Below are 20,335 nucleotides of genomic sequence, written 5' to 3'. Positions count from 1 at the left end.
GCTACGGTAGACAGGGCAATTCAAGTCCACGTGGATCAAACATCAAATTTTCAAAAGTTACTTTTAAAACTTGGAAATCCGTTGGAAAAAGGTGCCGGAACTCTGTTGTATGACAAAAAAAGCACTGGGTAGCCCAGGGGTAGGCAACCTTGACTTTTATGACTTGTGGACTTCAAACTCCCAGAATTCCTGAGCCAGCATGGGGAAACTATGGCCCCTTCATGACTTGTGGACTTCAATTCCCAGAATTCCTGGGCTAGCATGGCTGGCTCAGGATTTCTGGGAGTTGAAGTCCACGAGTCATAAAAGAGCCACGGTTGCCTACCCCTGGCGTAGCCCAATCAATAACATCTTTATTGCAAATGCAATTCAATAGAGATACTCCATTGCAGCAATTTATTTATTTATTTATTTATTTGATTTATATACCGCCCTTCTCCTGAAGGACTCAGGGTGGTGTACAGGGCAATAAAAATAAGAATACATTAGTTAAAATAATATTAAAACCCAAATTCATCAGGCCAGGCCGGCTTGTTCGAATAGATAAGTTTTTAGATCACGCCGGAAGGAGCGAAGGTCGGGGGCCATCCGTAGTTCAGCTGGTAAGCGGTTCCAAAGGATTGGTGCGCCCACTGAGAATGCTCTCCCCCTGGGGGTCACCAGCCGACATTCTCTGACCGGTGGTACCCTGAGGAGGCCCTCTGTGGGAACGTACAGGACGGAGGGAAGTTGATGCCGGCAGTAGGTGCTCCCGTAGGTAATCCGGACCCACGCCATGTAGGGCTTTGTATGTCATCACTAGCACCTTGAATTTCACCCGGAAGGCAACTGGAAGCCAGTGCAGCTCACGGAGCAGAGGTGTAATATGGGAGTATCGGGAGACCCCCAAAAGAACTCGTGCAGCTGCACTCTGTACCAGCTGAAGCTTCCGAGTGGTTCTCAAGGGCAGCCCCATGTAAAGAGCATTGCAGTAGTCTAGACGAGAGGTCAAAAGTGCATGGGTGACTGTACGCAAGGCATCCAGGTCCAGATAGGGTCGCAACTGACGCACCAGACGAACCTGGGCGAAGGCCCCCCTAGTCACAGCTCCTATATGATCTTCTAAGGAGAGCTGTGAATCTAAGAGGATGTTTTTGCTCAACTTGACAACTTTAAGAGGTGCGGACTTCAACTCCCAGAATTCCTCAGGCAGCCAACGCTGAGCAATTAAATCCCACTGATTTATGGAATTTTTATTTTATATTGAGTAACGTAGCTTACTTTTGAGCAGCGATAAGATGCTGCGACTAAATATGCAACAAGACTACAGTCTTGTGTGTATTTACTATATTAAGATCATTGAATCCGTTGCGGCTGTTCATTCCCACTAAATCACCTCCAACTTGCAAGAATTATCTCACTCTCTAGAACAAATAAGCCACTGCGCAGGCTCAAAGGTTTGACTTGTCAGCGCCTGCGCAGATGCTCAGACATCAAGCTCCATTCAAAAAAAAAAATAAGGGGGAGCCAAACGGTCAGTGTCTGGAGCATGCGCAGTGGTGCCCTTCCGTCCCTCCTGCGGGAAAAGAACGGGCTGTTATGGCGGCGCGCCGAGCTTGGTGCGGAGGAAGGGGCTCCTTTCTGGCTTTGGCCTTCGGCGTGACGTTTCTGAAAATGCTCCTCATTCCGACATAGTAAGAGATCCGGATTCGTTATTTGGCTGAATAAAAAGGCGCGCGGAGGGGTGGAGGTGGAAGGCTCGATCGCCGCCATTGTAGATTCGGCTGTTCCCAGGGAGTTCTCCCCCGCCCGCCACTGATAGTGCCCTTTTGTGGCTGTTCCCGTGGCTCTCCCCCTCCCTCCGCGCTCTTCTTTGCTACCCTTCCAAGCTCCGCTGATCTATAGTCGGTGCGAGCCATGGTGGCTGGGGATGATGGAGGTTGTAGTGTTAACACTTCCAAGAGGGAGTTGTAAAAACAGGCAGTCCTCGACCCGCCACCACAACCGAGCCCAACATTTTGGTTGCTCAAGTGAAACATCGGTCAAGTGAATGTTGCCCCGTTTTACGACTTTTCGTGCCACGGTTGTTAAGTGAATCGCTGCGGTTAAGTTAGCACCACGGTCGCTAAGTGAATTCGGCTTTCCCCCCCCCCATGGATTTTGCTTGTCAGAAGGTCGCAAAAGGGGATCACGTGACCCCAGGCGCGCTGCAACCGTCATAAACACGAGTCAGAGGCTGCAAAGGTCGTAAGTGTGGAAAAACGGTCCCTTTTTTCCCGTCCCGTTGCAACTTTGAACGGTCACTAAATAAACCGTTGTAAGTCGAGGGCTAACTCTTTCCGGGACTGTTATAATCTTTTAAATTGTTTTTAATTTTTGTATTTCTTGTTTTAATTCCCTGTAAACTGCCCTGAGTCCTTCGGGAAAGGGCGGTATACAAATCCAATAAAATAAATAAATAACCTGTTAACAAATAGTTAACCTGGCTAGTCTTTGTTTTATTGCTCAATAAAGTGGAAAACAGCTGGGTGTGGAGAAACCTCTCTCTGGATACTAATGGTTAACTCCTTGTAGTCATTCCACAGATTTTGAAGTGCATAGGAATTGGCTTGCCATTACTCACAGCCTACCAGCCTCTCAGTGGTATTACGAGGTGAGTATCTTATCCTTTCAATTGCATGAAGTATCCTTGGTTTGTAGAGCAAGTGACTTGGCTTTGCTTGTCAGAAAGTCACAAAACCCTCATAAATACAAGTCAGTTGCCAAGCGTCCGAATATTGACCGTGAGGATGCTGCAGTGGTTGTAAGTGTGGAAAATTCACAACGGTTGTAAATTGAGAACTGGCTGTGCTTTCCTCCAAAATGGGGGTGTTGATAAGGGCTGGGCTCATGATATGGTTTCTGAATCTACCGAGAGAGATTGTTTAACCAGAAAGTTGGCTTGTTGTCACCGGAAGCTGAACAAACCTCCCAAGCAGGCAATTGCAGTCTCTCTTGTCTGTACTGTCAGCCTTCCTAGATTAAAAAAAAGTGAAGGTCTCTGTCTGGTTTAGCCCAGCAAACTGATCCAGATCGTTCCCCTTTGCACAAACGAGAATAGCAACAACAGGCCGGCTTGCAATGGTTTGGGTAAGTTCGGTCTCTCACTTTTAAATGGATTCTGGACAATTCTTCCAATTCCTTGAATTCTGGGAATTTTTTTTTTAAACGGAGTTCGCTAACTAATGTCATTTTAAAAGCTTCTTTACTTTTTTGCAGCCTTTCCCCCCCCCCTTTTTAGACTGTTATCTTTTATTATTGTAATCAATAATTGTAATCAGTTGTGACTGAGAGCTGTTTTGGTCTGGTGGTTAAGGCATCAGGTTAGAAAACAGGAGTCTGTGAGTTCTAGGCCCACTTTAGGCATGAAAGCCAGTTGGGTGACTTGAGCCGATCACCAGGAGACGGTGAGTTCTAGTCCCACCTTAGGCATGGAAGCCGGCTGGGTGACTAGGCCAATCACCAGGAGACTGTAAGTTCTAGTCCTGGCTTAGGCATGAAAGCCAGTTGGGTGTGTGTGGTTGTCGAAGAATTCCATTGCTTTAAGTGCTGTGTCCAATCTATATATTTTCGTATCCCAGTAAATTAAAATCCCTTCTGGAATCAGCCATTTGAAATTCACTCCTTTTTCAATTAATTTCCTGGTTAGAAACTGATATTCTCTTATTCTCCAAATAATTTGTTTGAGGACTACAATTTCCTTTTGCTTGTATTTCAAAGGTTCATCTCTTGCTTTTCTCAAAATCTCGTCTCTTGTAGATCTTTTAAGAAAGCAATGGAATTCTTCAACAACCACAAAGCTAGTTGGGTAACTGGGCCAATCACCAGAAGACTAGGAGTTCTAGTCCCACCTTAGGCATGAAAGCTAGTTGGCTAACTGGGCCAATCACCAGAAGACTAGGAGTTCTAGTCCCACCTTAGGCATGAAAGCTAGTTGGCTAACTGGGCCAATCACCAGAAGACTAGGAGTTCTAGTCCCACCTTAGGCATGAAAGCTAGTTGGCTAACTGGGCCAATCACCAGAAGACCATGAGTTCTAGTCCCACCTTAGGCATGAAAGCTAGTTGGCTAACTGGGCCAATCACCAGAAGACTAGGAGTTCTAGTCCCACCTTAGGCATGAAAGCTAGTTGGCTAACTGGGCCAATCACCAGAAGACTAGGAGTTCTAGTCCCACCTTAGGCATGAAAAGCCAGTTGAGTAACTCTGGGCCAATCACCGGAAGACTATGAGTTCTAGTCCCACCTTAGGCATGAAAAGCCAGTTGGGTAACTCTGGGCCAATCACCAGAAGACTATGAGTTCCATTCCCGCCTTGGGCATGAAAAACAGAATGAGTGACTTTGGGCCAATCACCAAGAGACTGTCAGTTCTAGTCCCACCTTAGGCATGGAAGCCGGCTGGGTGACTTTGGGCCAGTCCCTCTCACGGGGTTGTCATTGTGGGGAAAGCAAGGGGAGGAAGAAATATTCGGTATCTTCGCTGCCTTGAGTTGCCTTTGACCTTGCCGGACTCGAGGATTTTGTGACCTGGAGAGGATCCTAAAGTTTGAAATGTACAATCAGCAGAGACGCCTCTTCCTGTAGATTCTTAACTTGTTTTTAATTTCAGGCAACTTCCGAGTGGACCTTGGATTACCCTCCCTTTTTTGCCTGGTTCGAGCGTATGCTTTCCTATGCCGCCGTATACTTCGACAAAGAGATGCTGTCCGTTCAGAACCTCAACCATTCCAGCCAAATGACCGTTCTTTTCCAAAGGCTATCGGTGATTGCTACAGACACGCTCTACATCTATGCTGTGTACCAGTAGGTGGTTGCGTCTTTATTTGATGGGGCCACTGAGGTTGACTATCCTGGTCTTTACCTGATATTACTTGATATTTCCAAAATACAGGTAGTCCTTGACTTACGAACAGAACTGAGCCCAGAGTTTTCTGTTGCTAAGTTGTTGGGTGAATTTTGCCCCATTTGACGATCTTTTTTTTCTCCCGATGATTAAGCGAATCGTTGCGGTTGTTAAGTTAGTCACATGGCGGTTAAGTGAATCCGGCTTCCCCCTCATTGACTTTGCTTGTCAGAAGGTCGCAAAAGGGGATCACGTCACACACACACACACACACACACACACACACACACCGGGAGAGCCTGCAACCGTCATAAATACATGCCACTTGCCAGGCATCTGAATTTTGATCAAGCAACCCTGGGGATGCTGCAGTGGTCGTAAGTGGGAGGGGGGGAAAGGTCACGCCCCTTTTTTCACTGTCGTAACTTTGAAAAGTGGCTAAACAAATGGTCGTACATTGAGGACTATCTGTAATTGGGAAGATGGAAGGAACGTAGATTTTTTTGCCTGATAAACCGTACCTGTCCCATAAGATGCGTGCGCGCAAGATTTGTGGGTCTTGATTTTCTTGTTCCAGATGCTGCAGTTGTGTAAGCGGGAAGCAAGGTGGGAAAGACCCATTGGAAAGCCCACCGTTTGTTCTTTCTGTCCTTCTGTTGTGGAATTTTGGCCTCTTAATTGTAGATCGTATCCTTGCCTTCTAGTTGCTTCTGAAGCTACTGATGCAGGAACCAAATATCCCCAGAGGGGCAAGAAACAACTCGGGTGTACGTTTTGATCGATTGAATCTATTAAGGCAGGGGTGTCATTGAGGGCCGCATCAGCATTGCGGTTGCCCTCAGGAGGCTGGGTGGGTGTGGCCTACTGGGTGGGCGTGGCCAGCTCTCCATCGTTCGCATCAAGGGTGTCTATGGGGGCCTGGGCAGGAGTGGGACAGATCTGAGGGTCTCTGGCAGGAGGAGGGTCTCTGGGCCAGGGCCAAGGCAGTGGGGGCCGTTCCCTCACTGTTTCCAGGATGGCTTCGTGGGCCGCATGAAACCACTTCGCGGGCCGGATCCGGCCCCCGGGCCTTGTGTTTGACATGTCTGTATTAAGTGTTTGATTTTTGGAACTAGGCGGGATTGAATTTAAATTGGAAAAGCCTCTTGGCTTGCTTAGAGCAATTTTTCTGAAGCAGATGGACTTCCTTAAATCAATCTCAGATATTCACTTTCAATACAACGGTTTCCTGTTTGGATTTCTGCTGCTTTCTATTGCACGATTATTCCAGGTAGTGTATAGTCCTTCCCCCCACTCTCCCTCTCTCTTAATATACATACATACATACATGTGTGTATGTATGTATACATATATGCACATACACATATATACACATACATAGTCTTTTACTTCTTCCTCTTCCTATTTTCTCCACAACAACAGCCCTGTGCGGTGGGTTGGGTTGAGAGAGAAAGGAAGCAGCCTAACGCAGGACTAGAACTTACCGTCTCCTGGTGACATGGGGCCAAAGTAACCCAGCCAGCTTCCATGCCCACAGTGGAACAGGAATGCCCAGTATTTCTAGTATAAAAAGGTAAAGGTTCCCCCGCACATGCGTGCTAGTCGTTTCCAACTCAAAGCCGAAGAGCCAGCGCTTGTCCGAGGACGTCTCCATGGTCATGTGGCCGGCATGACTAGACGCCGAAGGCGCACGGAACGCTGTTACCTTCCCACCGTACTGGTCCCTATTTTTCTACTTGCATTTTTACGTGCTTTCGAACTGCTAGGTTGGCAGAAGCTGGGACGAGTAACAGGCGCTCACTCTGTTTACGCGGCACTCGGGATTCGAGCCGCCAAACTGCCGACCTTCTGATCGACAAGCTCAGCATCCTAACCCACTGAGCCACCGCGTCCCTTATTTCTAGTATAATTAACCACACACACAAAAAATTTTGAATCTTGAGAAGCTCTTACACTGTTTTTGCTAAACTCTCCACAAGCCCCCAACATCCTCATCCTCATCCCCAACTCTTTGGCCAGCACGCTTTGGTAAAAGACGATGGGTGCCTGTTTATCTTAACTCTTAGCTCTTCTCATCTCTCTCTCCACCCCTGCCCCCATTTCTTTCCAGAAAAGATACTTAGAAGGCGCTTTCCTCTTTGCTGCTCTCCTGCACTTCAAGCACATTTACCTCTACGTAGCCCCAGCCTATGGCGTCTATCTACTCCGATCTTACTGCTTCACTGAAAATAATCCAGGTACGTTTGCTGACAATTTCATACCTGGGAGGCAAAAAGGTTGGATTCTAGTAGAGGCAGTTCACTTAGTGACCATTCAAAGTTACAACGGCACTGAAGAAAGTGACTTATGACCATTTTTCACACGACCGTGGTAGCGTCTCCCTGGTCACGTGGTCAGAATTCAGATGCTTAACCACTGACTCATCTTTATGACGGTGTACCGGGTCACGTGATCCCCTTTTGCGGCCTTCTGACAAGCCGAGCCAATGGGAAAGCCAGATTCCCTTAACAACCGTGTTACTAACATCAGCTGCAGTGATTCATGTAACAGATGTGGGAAGAAAGGTCATAAAATGGGGCAAAACTCACTTAACAAATGTCTCACTTAGCAAGATAAATGTTGGGCTCAATTTTGGTCATAATTCGAGGACTACCCATATCTCTTCATGTGGTCAAAATTTGGGCACTTGGCAACTGGCCTGAACCCCGGGGTCACTCCTGACGGTTACGTTGTCCTGAGAACATGTGATCCACTTTTGTGACCATCAGACAAGCAAAGTCAGTTGGGAATCCAGATTCCCTTAAAGGCCATGTTACTAATTTAACAACTGCAACGATTCACTTAACATCTGTGGCAACAAAGGTCATAAAATGGGGCAAAACCCAAGGGTCTTGCTTGATCAAGGGAAATTTTGGACTCAATTGCGGTCGTAAGTCGAGGATTACCTTGAGGTCTAGTTAGAAAGGTGGTCTGACCTGTCACTGGCAGGTTTGAAATAATCTAGTATCATCATTCTAGCTCTCATTGTGTCTAGATGGATCTCTTCGATGGCGCAGCTTCAGTTTTCTCCACTTAATCAGTCTGGGATTAATTGTCTGCCTTGTTTCTGCTGTTTCCCTGGGACCATTTTTGGTTTGGGTAAGGAACCCCCTCTCTTTTTTTTCTGTAAGACCATTTTTGTGAAACTTCCTCAAGTTACGGCATCGTCAATATGCCGTTGGGAGTTGGGCACGCAGAACAAATTTGAATAAATTAAAGAAAAACAAATGCATTTAGTTTTCAAAACCAACTAAAGCGAAGTAGCAATATTCCAAACATAAAAAGGTAAAGGTTCCCCCGCACGTGTGTGCTAGTCGTTGCCGACTCTAGGGGCCGGTGCTCATCTCCGTTTCAAAGCCAAAGAGCCAGCGCTTGTCCAAGGACGTCTCCGTGGTCATGTGGCCGGCATGACTAGACGCCAAAGGCGCACGGAACGCTGTTACCTTCCCACCGTAGTGGTCCCTATTTTTCTACTTGCATTTTTACGTGCTTTCGAACTGCTAGGTTGGCAGAAGCTGGGACGCGTAACGGGCGCTCACTGTTACGCAGCACTCGGGATTCGACCCGCCAAACTGCCGACCTTCTGATCGACAAGCGCAGTGTCCTAACCCACTGAGCCACCGCGTCCCTTATATTCCAAACATAGCAGCGTTTAAAATGTGATTGGGGTGAGTTGTTTCTTGGTCTGAATCACTGTGGTGGTTTTATAAGTTCATTGTTTTATCAGAGAGAATAAAATACAGAACGGTAAAACAGACAACATGTAAGAAAACGGAAACAGACATTCAGCTCTTAACCACATCAAACAAAGAAAAAAATAGCGTACCAAAAAAGGAAGAAAAAGCGGTGTATTAAATTTTTAACATTCAACATGTAAGATCCAGCCTGGTTGAGTGCTGTGAAAGAAAAGAAAAAAAAAGCAATAAAGTCTCCTCTTCCTCCTAAATCGGTGTTTTTCAAACTTGGCAACCATCAGAAGGGGTGGATGTTGGTCAAAAGGTGGCTAGTTGGGGAATTCTGGGAGCGGACGTCCACACGCCTTAAATACGCCACATTTGAAGAAAAAAAAAACCTGATCTAAATAGAACGAAGAGAAGGTTAATACGATTTTTCTCCAACTTAGGGCCAACTTCCTCAAGTTTTCTCTCGCCTTTTCCCATTCAAACGGGGCCTCTGCCATGCCTACTGGGCCCCAAACGTTTGGGCGGTGTATAACTCCGTTGACAAAATGTTGTCGGTCCTTGGTAGGTACCTTAATCCTTCTGTTTGTCTGTCTGTCTTTCCATCCAGCCATTTTATTTGACATAGACACCACAACCTCACTTCAGTCAATTCTGGGTGGTTCACAGTATAAAAATCAAAAGCAGGGTACAATTTCGATAGAATGGGCAATAACTCTGTCAAGTCCAGCTAACGGCAGCCTAAAAGGATCTCCACTTAACCTAAACCAGGGGTCTTCAAACTTGGCCCTTTTATGACTTGTGGACTTCAACTCCCAGAATTCCTCAGCCAGGCACGCTGGCTGAGGAATTCTGGGAGTTGAAGTCCCCAAGTCATGAAGGGGCCATAGTTCCCCCATGCTGGCTGAGGAATTCTGGGAGTTGAAGTCCCCAAGTCATGAAGGGCCATAGTTCCCCCATGCTGGCTGAGGAATTCTGGGAGTTGAAGTCCCCGAGTCATGAAGGGGCCATTAGATCCCACCGTGCTGGCTGAGGAATTCTGGGAGTTGAAGTCCACAAGTCATGAAAGGGCCAAGTTTGAAGATCCCTGCTCTATGGGCAGGTCTGTTTTCTTGCAGATGTTTCCTGACCCCACTAGGTAACATCATCAGTGCTAGAAGGAAGTGGGGTTTGCTCTCTGTTTACACATGGCTTCCTCTATCACTGTTGGTCGGAGTCATCTTGGTGATTCCTTGATTAGGCTGTTTCCTGTTGACTTGTCCCAAAGGCGCTTTTTTTCAAGAGGCAATTGGACTTGCTTGTTTTTCTTCGAAGACATTTCGCTTCTCATCCAAGAAGCTTCTTGGGCTCTGAAGGAGCACCCTTGGGACAGCCATGACCTGGATGACTGAGAATCTCCATAGACATTTACTGTTAAATTATTTGTCTGCATTGATAAGGCCTTGATTAGGGTATTGTTTAATTCTTGATCGTTTGTCTTGGTGTTAATCTCTGCATGTAGAGGTGTTGATTGCTAGAGAGGAGGAGACATTTTTGGTCAAGCAAGTTTTGGGTTGAGCAAACCCCACTCCCTACTAGCATAGGTGAGATTAACCAGTTTGGTAGTGAAACGTCTGCAAGAAAACCACCAAGCTCTGACAGCACTAAGGATCCCATAGTCCTCCTGTGTACACACACACACACACACACCTACCTAGCACTGAAAATGTTACCTACTTGAATAATTAAACATTTGCAAGAAAACCACCAAGCTCAGAGAGCACGCAGGACCCCACAGTCCTGCTCCTGTGTACACACACACACACACACACACACACACCTACCTAGCACTGAAAATGTTACCTACTTGAGTACTTAAACATTTGCAAGAAAACCACCAAGCTCAGAGAGCATCCAGGACCCCACAGTCCTCCTCCTCTTTTGTGTGTGTGTGTGTGTGTGTGTGTGTGTGTGTGTGCGCGCACACACACACACAAACACAGAGCACTGAAAATGTTGCCTGCTTGAATAATTAAACATTTGCAAGAAAACCAGCAAGCTCAGAGAGCACCCAGGACCCCACAATCCTGCTCCTGTGTATACACACACACCTACACCTAGCACTGAAAATGTTACCTACTTGAGTACTTAAAAATTTGCAAGAAAACCCACCAAGCTCAGAGAGCACCCAGGACCCCACAATCCTCCTGTACACACACACACACACACACACACACACACACCTCCTAGGACTGAAAATGTTATCTACATGAGTAAATTAAAACATTTGCAAGAAAACCACCAAGCTCAGGAAGGACCAAAGATACCAGAAATCAATTTCAGATTGCTTGACTGCACCTGAGCTCATTTAACAGGTTTTCTCTGGACTTACCAGGACTGAAGTATCAATTGCTTGACCCTGCAAAAATACCTAAGGCAGCCATGACTGGAGGGCTGGTTCAGGAATTTCAGCACAGCGTCCTGCCTTCTGTGACCCCACTAGCAACCTTATGCTGTACCACCCTCTCCATGCTGGTAAGTATAAACCAGTATTACCCTTGTACTGTTAGTTGTTTAATTTCCTCTGACTCTGCTCTTCCTTGATAAACTGCCTTGCCACAATTCTCAGGCAAAAATTTTCCTAGGCGAGAGATACAGTAAAGTAAATAAAAAGTTCTAAATATTACTGTGCCTGATTCTTACAGAGGCATAAAACATTAAAGTGGAAGGTGCTTTTTCACCCCCTGTGCAGCTAATGGAGATTTGGCCCAATGTCAAAACTTGGGCTAAAACATTGCATCCGGTCTTGGGAAAATCTTTTAATCACAGTTAGATTTTTTTTCCTATCTAAACCAGAGTTCCCCAACATTTTGGCTTTGCAGACTGCCCACTACTCATGTGAGTGGGGATGTGCATGCGCCTGTGCTTGCCCCCCAAACTTCTGCGGCCCGATTCCAAAAGGCTCAAGGCCTAGTAGTGGCCCAGGAATTGGGGAACCCCTGGTCTAAACCATATCCTTCTCAAATTGATGAGCTTATATAGTTGGTGATATGAAGAAGAATTTGGGCAAACGCCAGGAGACAGTGGAAGACAGGGGCCCCTGGCTTGCTACGGTCCATGGGGATCGCAAAGAGTCAGACATGATGTCAACATCCAGGTCAAGAATCCAAATAAAACCCCAGATTCTTAACTGTTTATTGAATACTTTGCTTGGTTACGTGGAAGCAAAACTAACCCTGAGGTTCCAACATCAATTCATAGACTTAAACACTAATTTTCCCAGCCAATCCCCCAACGTCTTATGTCAGGGGTAGGCAACCTTGGCTCTTTTATGACTTGCAGACTTCAACTCCCAGAATTCCTGAGCCAGCATGGGGAAACTCTGGACCCTTCATGACTCGTGGACTTCAGCTCCCAGAATTCCTTAGCCAGCATGTGGGAACTATGGCCCCTTCATGACTGGTGGACTTCAACTCCCAGAATTCCTGAGCCAGCCATGTTGAGGGGAAAGGGAGAGGTTTCCAAGTTGAGCCATGCTGGCTCAGGAATTCTGGGAGTTGAAGTCCACGTATCATAAAAGAGCCAAGGTTGCCCACGCTTGAAATCCATATCAACAAGTTCACTTTGTTATGGGAACCATCTTGCTCAAACCCACACCTGTTCTGGGTGTCCTTGAAAAGGCTTCAGGCTCTCACGGTCTGCAGCTGAATCGAAGAAGTTTCGTTTCTCCATCTACCAACTTGAAAATAACACCTTCCTCTCCCCTTTCCCCCCCACCCTTTAATCTAAAGGAAAGTTGAAATGCAGAGGCACGGAGCTGCCCAAGTTTCATCCTTGACACACGGCTTAGCGACTGAACAACAACAATGCGTAGTCAGTGAGATGGACTGTTCAGTCTTAAATTGTACTGGGATCTCATTTTAATGAGAATGCCTTCCAGGCAGGAAGGTCATTAGCTGTGATAGTATGTGAGAAAGACTTTGAGAGAGGGAGAGTAAAGAAATATTGATTAGGGAAGTCAGATAAGAGAAGGCATAACCCACAGCTGCACAATGGGCGGAGCAAGAGGCTCGGAAGGGAGAAAAATTAGGGAGCTGTGTAGGTAGTCCTCGGCTTACAACGGTTTGTTCAGTGACCGAAGCTATGGCTGAGAAAAGTGACTTACGACCATTTTTCACACTTACGACCGTTACAGCGTCCCCGTGGTCACGTAATCAAAATTTGGATTCCTGGCAACTGGCATGTGTTTATGACGGTCGCAGTTTCCTGGGGTCATGTGATCCTCTTTTTGTAGCCACCTGACAAGCAAAGTCAAAGGGGAAAAGCCAGATTCACTTAACAACCGTGTGACGAATTTAACAACTGCAGTTGATTCACTTAGCAGATGTGGCAAGAAAAGTCATTAAATGGGGGCAAAGCTCCCTCAACAAGTTTCTCACCTAGCACCATACATTTGGGGCTGAATTGTGGTTGTAAGTCGAGGGGTACCTGCAACTTATTCAGGTTCTAGTTTCAGCGTCCGTGGAAAGTAGTTCTTGACCATCTTCTGTAATAGGCTGTGGCAGGGGTAGGCAACCTTGGCTCTTTTATGACTCTGGACTTCAACTCCCAGAGTTCCTGAGCCAGCCATGCCACCTCAGGAATTCTGGGAGTTGAAGTCCACAAGTCATGAAGGGGCTAAAGTTTCCCTCATGCTGGCTCAGGAATTCTGGGAGTTGAAGTCCACAAGTCATGAAGGGGCCATGGTTCCCCCATGCTGGTTCAGGAATTCTGGGATTTGAAGTCCATGAGTCATAAAAGAGCCAAGGTTGCCTACCCCTGGTCTGTGGAAATGACCGTGGGAGACTGGATGAAGAGATGCTGTCTAGGCTAGGGAATCATCAGATAAGAGGCAGCATAGCCCACAGCTGTATAATGGGCAGAGGAAGAAGCTCAGAAGAAATTCTCTCTAGCTTCCCAGGCTGAAAAAGGAGACAGCAGGAGATTTGTATAGCGTAGCATAGCATAATATAGATTTAATTTGTTATTTAGTTAATTTAATCTAATTAATCTAATTGTTTATTTAATTTATTTTTTGTTTAATTTTATTTTATTTAATTTTCAATTTAATTTATTTAATTTTATTTAATGTATTGGCCGCCCAACTTACCACAGCATTAACTCTGGGCGGCTTACAATGTTATTGTGATGCTAGCACAAACAACAATGAGCAGGGGCTGAGCCTTTTTTTTTTCCCCAATGGGCTGATTGTGGTTTTTAAAAACATATATGAAGAAGCCATATTCTGTGCCACCACAATTCTGCAACTTTTTCTGTGACCCTACGGGACATGTAAACATGGACTAAATGAGTCTTTGTCTTATGAGTTCTGCTCCATTCGTTTTACCAAATAATGGAGCTCCTTCAAGAGGAGGTAGAGATGATCGTTGCTTTGACTGTGGCAATTTTAAGACTCGGGGTTGAGTACGCCTGATCTAAAGCCAGCCAACGTTTGAAGGCACCTTCTCTAGGCCATGACAGAGAAGGGAGGCCGCCATTGATTGATGACCTGCTTAATAGTGGAAGACCCACTGAAGCTCTTGTTTCTGCCTGTTATTTCTAGCCTTCTGTTTTCTGTCTTTGGTTTAAACCCCAAGGGCCCCGAGGATTCCTGAGGTGCTTGGTTCTCTGTGCGCTAAGCTCCTTCCTGTTTGGTTGGCACGTCCATGAGAAAGCCATCCTCCTCGCCATTCTTCCTTTGAGGTAAGAGAGCGGTCGTTGCTGACCAAGGAAAAGGCATTGTGAGTGGGGAAGGGAGCTGTTGAAACCCTACATGGCATAGGGCCAGGTTACCTATGGAACTGGCTTCACCCCATCACATCAGCCCGTCCCACTCGTTCAGGCAGGGAAGTGTGAAGAGGATGCACAGTCTTATTGCACTGAAATAACCCAGGAGTAAACACAGTAAACAGCAGTCTACATTGAATGGTGGTTTATATTACACCTATTTACAACATCATACACCAGGACCAATATACCTACACATGGTGATACAGCAGAATCCAACACAGCACTTACAGCCGGAAACGGATGAGAGAGAGAGAAAGAGCAGCAAAAATATACCCAGGCTCTTAAAGGGATGCAGACCCTGCTTGCTCTTAAAGAGACAGACCCTGCGGAGTCATTCCTGTCATTGCATCGTCCACCTTACATTACATCATACATCTCACATTATACAAGCTGGTTAGCTGTTAAATTGTCACCGTGCCCTTGAATGCTGCAGACCCCATCAAAGAATTTCGACTAGCAGGATGTGGGAAGAGGGCCTTCTCTGTCTTTGCCCCTGCATTGTGGAACATCTGGCCCTCAGAGGTTAGCAAAGCCCCCAGTGCTGTAATTTTATTGTGCGTTTAAAACATGTTAATCCTAAATCCTCCCGCTTTTAATGTTTAACTTTATTTTGATTATATTGTACGCTGCCCAGAGCCCCTCTCTGAGGGAGGCAGGCAATTGAGAAATGCAACGTCAGAAGGAAGGGGAGGAGAGGCAGGAGGGAAGGAGAGGAAAAGAAAGAAAAAGAGAGAGAGAAAGAGAAAGGTCATAATGGGCCCGATCATAAATATCAACCACAAGCGATACAGTGGAAGCCTGGAGCTGGGGATTGTTTCAGTTTTTCTAAGGATCCAGACAACCCTTTGCCACAGCTTTTCCAGGACAGATCTCTGCTAAAACAGTCCCCAAACGGGTCGGAACAAGAAAGCAGTTGGCGAAGAATCTGAAGCTGGGTGGTTGTTTTTTTCCAGCAAGACAACAATTCAAAACGTACAACTTAACGGCCACAATTGAACCCGAATTTTCTGTTGCTAACGAGACAGTTGTTAAGTGGGTTTTGCCCCCACTTTATGACCATTCCTGCCACACGTGTTGTTAAGTGAATCGCTAAAGCTGTTAAATCGGTAACACGGTTTTCAAGTGAATCTGGCTTCCCCACTAAGTTCAGAAAAGTCACAAAAGGTGACTTTGCAGCATCCCCGGTGTCAAAATTCGAATCCTTGGCAACTGGCCCCTATTTATGACAGTTGCAGCGCTCTGGGGTCGTGGGATCTCTTTCTGCGACCTTCTAACAGGCGAAGTCAGTGGGGGAAGCCAAATTTGCTTAACAGCAAATGTGTTACTGATTTAACGACTGTGGCAAGAAAGCTCGCTAAATGGGGCAAAATTCACTTAACAACTGTCTCACGTGGCAACAAATTTTGAGCTCAATTGTGGTTAATAAGTCAAGGACTTACCTGTATTGTGGTTATCGGTGAATGAGCGTGGCAGCTTTGAGGGAGACCTGACAAAAACAGATTCCACTCTGGAAATATTCCTTTTTTTATTGTTCTGTCCTCAGTTTTCTGTCTGTGGAGAAGTCAAAAGATGCTGGTATTTACCTCATACTGTCCACTGCGGGCCATTTTTCCCTCTTCCCACTGCTGTTTACCGCACCAGGTATATTTAATTTCTTGTTATTTGCAAAAAGAAAAAAAATTGCTTTGATATAGGTAGTCCTCAACTTACCACCATAATTGGGACTGGGACTTCCGTTCTAAGTTGCAGTCATAAGTCGAATCACCCAATTTTACGATCCTTTTTCAAGCAGTCGTAAGTCAGGTCACCATGGTTCCTAGGGAATCCAGCTTCTCCAATACCATTTTTTTTTTGCCACAAATAAGCAAAAAAAAAAGTTGCAAATTGTAGTCGTGGGGCCACACAATGCTGCAACCAGTTGTAAATCTCAGTCAGTTGACAAATACTTCAATCGTGTATACACTGGGACATGACTGGTTGGTCATGGATTGACATGCATGGCCTAGCCCAAGGGTAGGCAACCGTTCTTTTATGACTCGTGGACTTCAACTCCCAGAATTCCTGAGCTAGCCATGCTAGTTTAGGAATTCTGGGAGTTGAAGTCCACAAGTCAAGAAAGGGGGGCATAATTCCCTCATGCTGGCTCAGGAATTCTGGGAGTTGAAGTCCACAAGTCATGAAGGGGGGCATAATTCTCTCATGCTGGCTCAGGAATTCTGGGAGTTGAAGTCCGCAAGTCAAGAAGGGGGGCATAATTCCCTCATGCTGGCTTAGGAATTCTGGGAGTTGAAGTCCACAAGTCATAAAAGAGCCAAGGTTGCCTACCCCTGGCCTAGCCGTAGATAAAATTGGTACGGGCTCTGCTTAAATCAGTGCCGTGGGATTTTGTTCAGGCTAGTAACTGATCCTCTTCTACATGGAAATACAGACTTGATCCAAGCACTACCAAACCGTAGGGCAAATCTGGACCCAGTCTGGTGTTGTGTTATACAGTCCTAGGCTGCATTGACAGAGGGAGAGGATCAAGATCACGTGAAGTATTAATACCACGTTACAAGGCCTTGGTAAGGCCACACCTAGAATACGGCATCCAGTTTTGGTCACCACGATGTAAAATGAGGTTGAGACTCTAGAAAGAGTACAGAGAAGAAGAACGATGATGATCAGGGGACTGGAGGCTAAAACATAGGAAGAACAGTTGTAGGAATTGAGTATGTCCAGTTCAATGAAAAAAGGACTAGGGGTGACATAATAGCAATGTTCCAATATCTCGGAGGTTGCCACAAAGTGTATGCACGGCATAATACAGGATACGTAAACGGGAATCCTTTTTCCCGCAATACATCTGCCATGGAATTTGCTGCTACAAAATCTTTGTTGTTGTTTCTTTCAGAGCTGCCCATTAAAATATTGCTGATGCTCCTCTTTTCAGTGTACAGTTTCTCCTCCTTGAAGGCCCTGTTCAGGTAAGAAGGAAATAATTTTATAAATAAAGAGGGGAAAAACCTTCCCCATTGCCAAGTGATCTGGTTTTGCACGCTGTCCCATCTTAGGGATGATTAAACTACCAACAAAGGAGGATATTTGTAGCTCGGATTGAAATGAGGGGTGCTTGGTAATCTCTGCTTGTTTTCTTATAGACGTTTCATCACCCAACTAGGTAACATCATCAGTGCACTGATGGTGTTACTTAACTTTGGGTAATGAAATGTCTTCAAGGAAACCACCAGCCTTAGAGAGAGCAGCAATCGGATTTGGCTGAGTCAGATGATTAGGTTGACCGTTTGATCCTAAGCAGCTCTACTTGAAAATAAAAGCCCTGGTTATACATTGGGTTGGTTGCAAGAAGTCGAACTCCAGTCCACCAGCTTGTTTACTCAGTGGCCAGTCAGAATAGAACACAGGATAAGAGAGTTGGAAGGGATCTTGTGTTCTGTTCCAGCCTACTACCGGCCCTGCAGAAAAGGCAGGGACAACCCCTTTACAAAGGCTGGAACTAAGCCTGCCAGATTTATTGACGCAAAACAGAGCAAACTGAACAAAACACGAACCACAAAACAGGAGCTGCTCAAACGGTTGCCTTCAGCAACCAGCCCTCCCACACATTCCCCTTTTAAACAGTTCAAGGCGTGGCTTCCCTCTGCCTCCTTCCGAGGTGCCCCATTGCCTTCCTCTGTTTACTCCTGATTGACTGCCTCCTGCGTGGGGGGGGGTGTCCTTGAACAGGGCCAGCTGTGGGTCATCTTCATCCACGCTGTCAGGCTCACACAGCTGGGTCTGCGTCGTAACCAGATGGGAGGGGCCTGGCTGAGAGCTCTGCGAAGCCTCAGAACTGTCCTCTGCAGGCTCTCCAAAACCCCCCTCCTCCTCCTCCTCTGAATCGTCCGACCCAACTGCCGAACCCACAGGCTGACCCTGAATCACAACACCTTGGAGGTCCTGTAGTCCAACCCCCTGCTCAAGCAGGAAACCCTATACCATCCCACACAAGTGGCTGTCCAGTCTCTTCTTCAAAAGCACCCACAACTGGGGGCTGCTGGATTCATCTGGCTTCACTCATAGATAAGGTTATAAGAGCCTTGGTGGAGCAGTGGGCTAATGCCTCCTTAAGTAACACCAGCTGCCTGCAATTAGTGCAGGTTCGCATCCCACCAGGCTCAAGGTTGACTCAGCCTTCCATCCTTCCGAGGTAGGTAAAATGAGGACCCAGATTGTTGGGGGCAATTAAGCTGAATTTGTAATAATGCCGCTTGGGGTGTGTGTGAAAGCCCTAATAAGCAGGCATATACATAGAATGAAGGCTACTGCTAAGCTTGTAAGCCGCCCTGAGTCTTCGGAGAAGGGCGGGATATAAATGGAATTAAAATAATAAAATAATAAAAATAATATAGGTAACGGTGCAGGTAGTCCTCAAGTTACGACTGTAATGGAGCTTGCCCGTTTACAGTCAAGACGGCGTGGCAGAAGTTCTAATATTACTTTATGGGGCCCGCCCCCACCCCTGCCCTCCCCAGTGCAGTCGTTAGGTGGAGCACGGGGTACCTCGGGGTTAGGGGAGATCTTGGGAGTTCTAGCACAAGCCTAGGTACACCTGTTCCAGGACTAACAAGGCTTCCTTCACCCCTTAAGGCACCCTAAAGGTGCTTTTTCAAAAGGCAACTGAACTTCCTTGGGCGGGGGGGGGGGAAATGAAAACATTTCGCTTCTCAAGCAAGAAGCTTCTTCAGTTCTGGCTGAATGGTGGGGAATGGCAGGATTTATATTCCTTGCAGTCATCTGGTTGTTGGTACTCCCTCTGAGAGTCACTGAGGCTAAGGCACCCTCTGCTCTGCTTCCTGCCCCTCAAGGACTCTGCAGGCCTTGGGCCTGCCTTCTCTCTCTCTCTCTCTCTCTCTCTCCCCCTCCCTCCCTCTCTCTCACGTGCACACACACACACACACTCTTACCCCCTACTGTGTCCCCACAAGCCTGTCGGGTGGGGCGGCCAATCGAACTTCCGAACCAAATCGTTCCAATTTGGGGGTGGTCCAGAGTAGCTTTGAATGGTCACTAAGCGACCAGTCGTAAGTCAAGGACTACCTTTAGGGTCAGGCTACGAAGAAGTCTCCTTAAAATCCTTTTCTCTTGTCCCGTCTCCATAGGAAAGAGCCTCTGCTAAACTGGTTGGAAGCAGTCTACCTCGCTGGGCTGATACCCATAGAAATCGTCTGTGAAATTGTGTTCCCTTTTACCTCCTGGGCTCAAAAACTGCCCTTCCTGCCTCTATTGCTCACCTCTGTATATTGTGCTCTAGGCGTCATTTATGCCTGGCTCAAGCTATACATCTCCGCTTTCACGGGACCATCAGAAGGCAAAGACAAAGAAGAATAATGATGGTTTGTCATGGATTCTAAGCTGGCAAGGATCATTCCAGCAAGTCCACAGCCACACAGCACAGCAACAGGGGCTCACACTGGACCCCGTCTCCAGTTGCACAAATGCTTCCTCCTCCTTTAAAGACTCGGGGACCTGCAACTAATAAGGAAATAATCAGCTTTTTAAACCAGCGCGACCTGAATGCGGTAGCAGTTGTTTCCGTTATTGCTATAGCAGGAGAAATCAAAACTTTTTCCTTTCTCTTCCTTTCAAATAATTCTCTCTCCAAAGGCCACAGGGATGTGCTGATACATACGTAGAGGGAACAGGAACAATTTCTTTATCCCTGTTTTGAGCAGCAGGGTTCAAGGAGATAATTTCTTTTAACATTTAAATAGGCACATTCCATATATCTTCTTTGGAATTAAAAGGAAAAAACAAGTTTGCAAATTGTAAGGTGGGCTTTGCACATACCCCCAAAAAAGGAGACCGAGGCTGAGTTCCCAAACTGTATTACGTGATCATCGATCTCTCGAAAAAGTTATTATCATGCTGGGTGAAAATTAAATAAAGAATTCGTTTTTTTAATCTC

At 46.3% G+C, this 20,335-nt stretch overlaps 1 protein-coding gene across 2 annotated transcripts; it reads left to right on the top strand.

The window, feature by feature from the left end:
- Positions 1–1,542: 1,542 nt before the first annotated feature.
- ALG8 (ALG8 alpha-1,3-glucosyltransferase) lies at positions 1,543–20,335 on the top strand. Of its 2 annotated transcripts, none has more exons than XM_081327833.1 (13): positions 1,543–1,673; positions 2,554–2,632; positions 4,628–4,821; positions 5,439–5,548; positions 6,064–6,131; positions 6,972–7,098; positions 7,896–7,999; positions 9,024–9,144; positions 10,955–11,094; positions 14,162–14,301; positions 15,932–16,029; positions 17,282–17,354; positions 19,530–20,335. In XM_081327833.1, exons 1-13 carry the CDS (start codon positions 1,579–1,581, stop codon positions 19,756–19,758), a joined length of 1,578 nt encoding a protein of 525 aa, XP_081183959.1. In that variant the 5' UTR covers positions 1,543–1,578; the 3' UTR covers positions 19,759–20,335. The 2 variants fall into 2 exon arrangements, with proteins under 2 accessions (XP_081183959.1, XP_081183960.1); XM_081327834.1 differs by having other exon boundaries at positions 1,544–1,673; positions 2,565–2,632.

Source organism: Vipera berus (genome assembly GCF_964194415.1).
Source record: "Vipera berus genome assembly, chromosome: 4".
Lineage (NCBI taxonomy): Eukaryota > Metazoa > Chordata > Lepidosauria > Squamata > Viperidae > Vipera > Vipera berus.
This window is presented reverse-complemented; position numbering and strand designations above follow the sequence as displayed.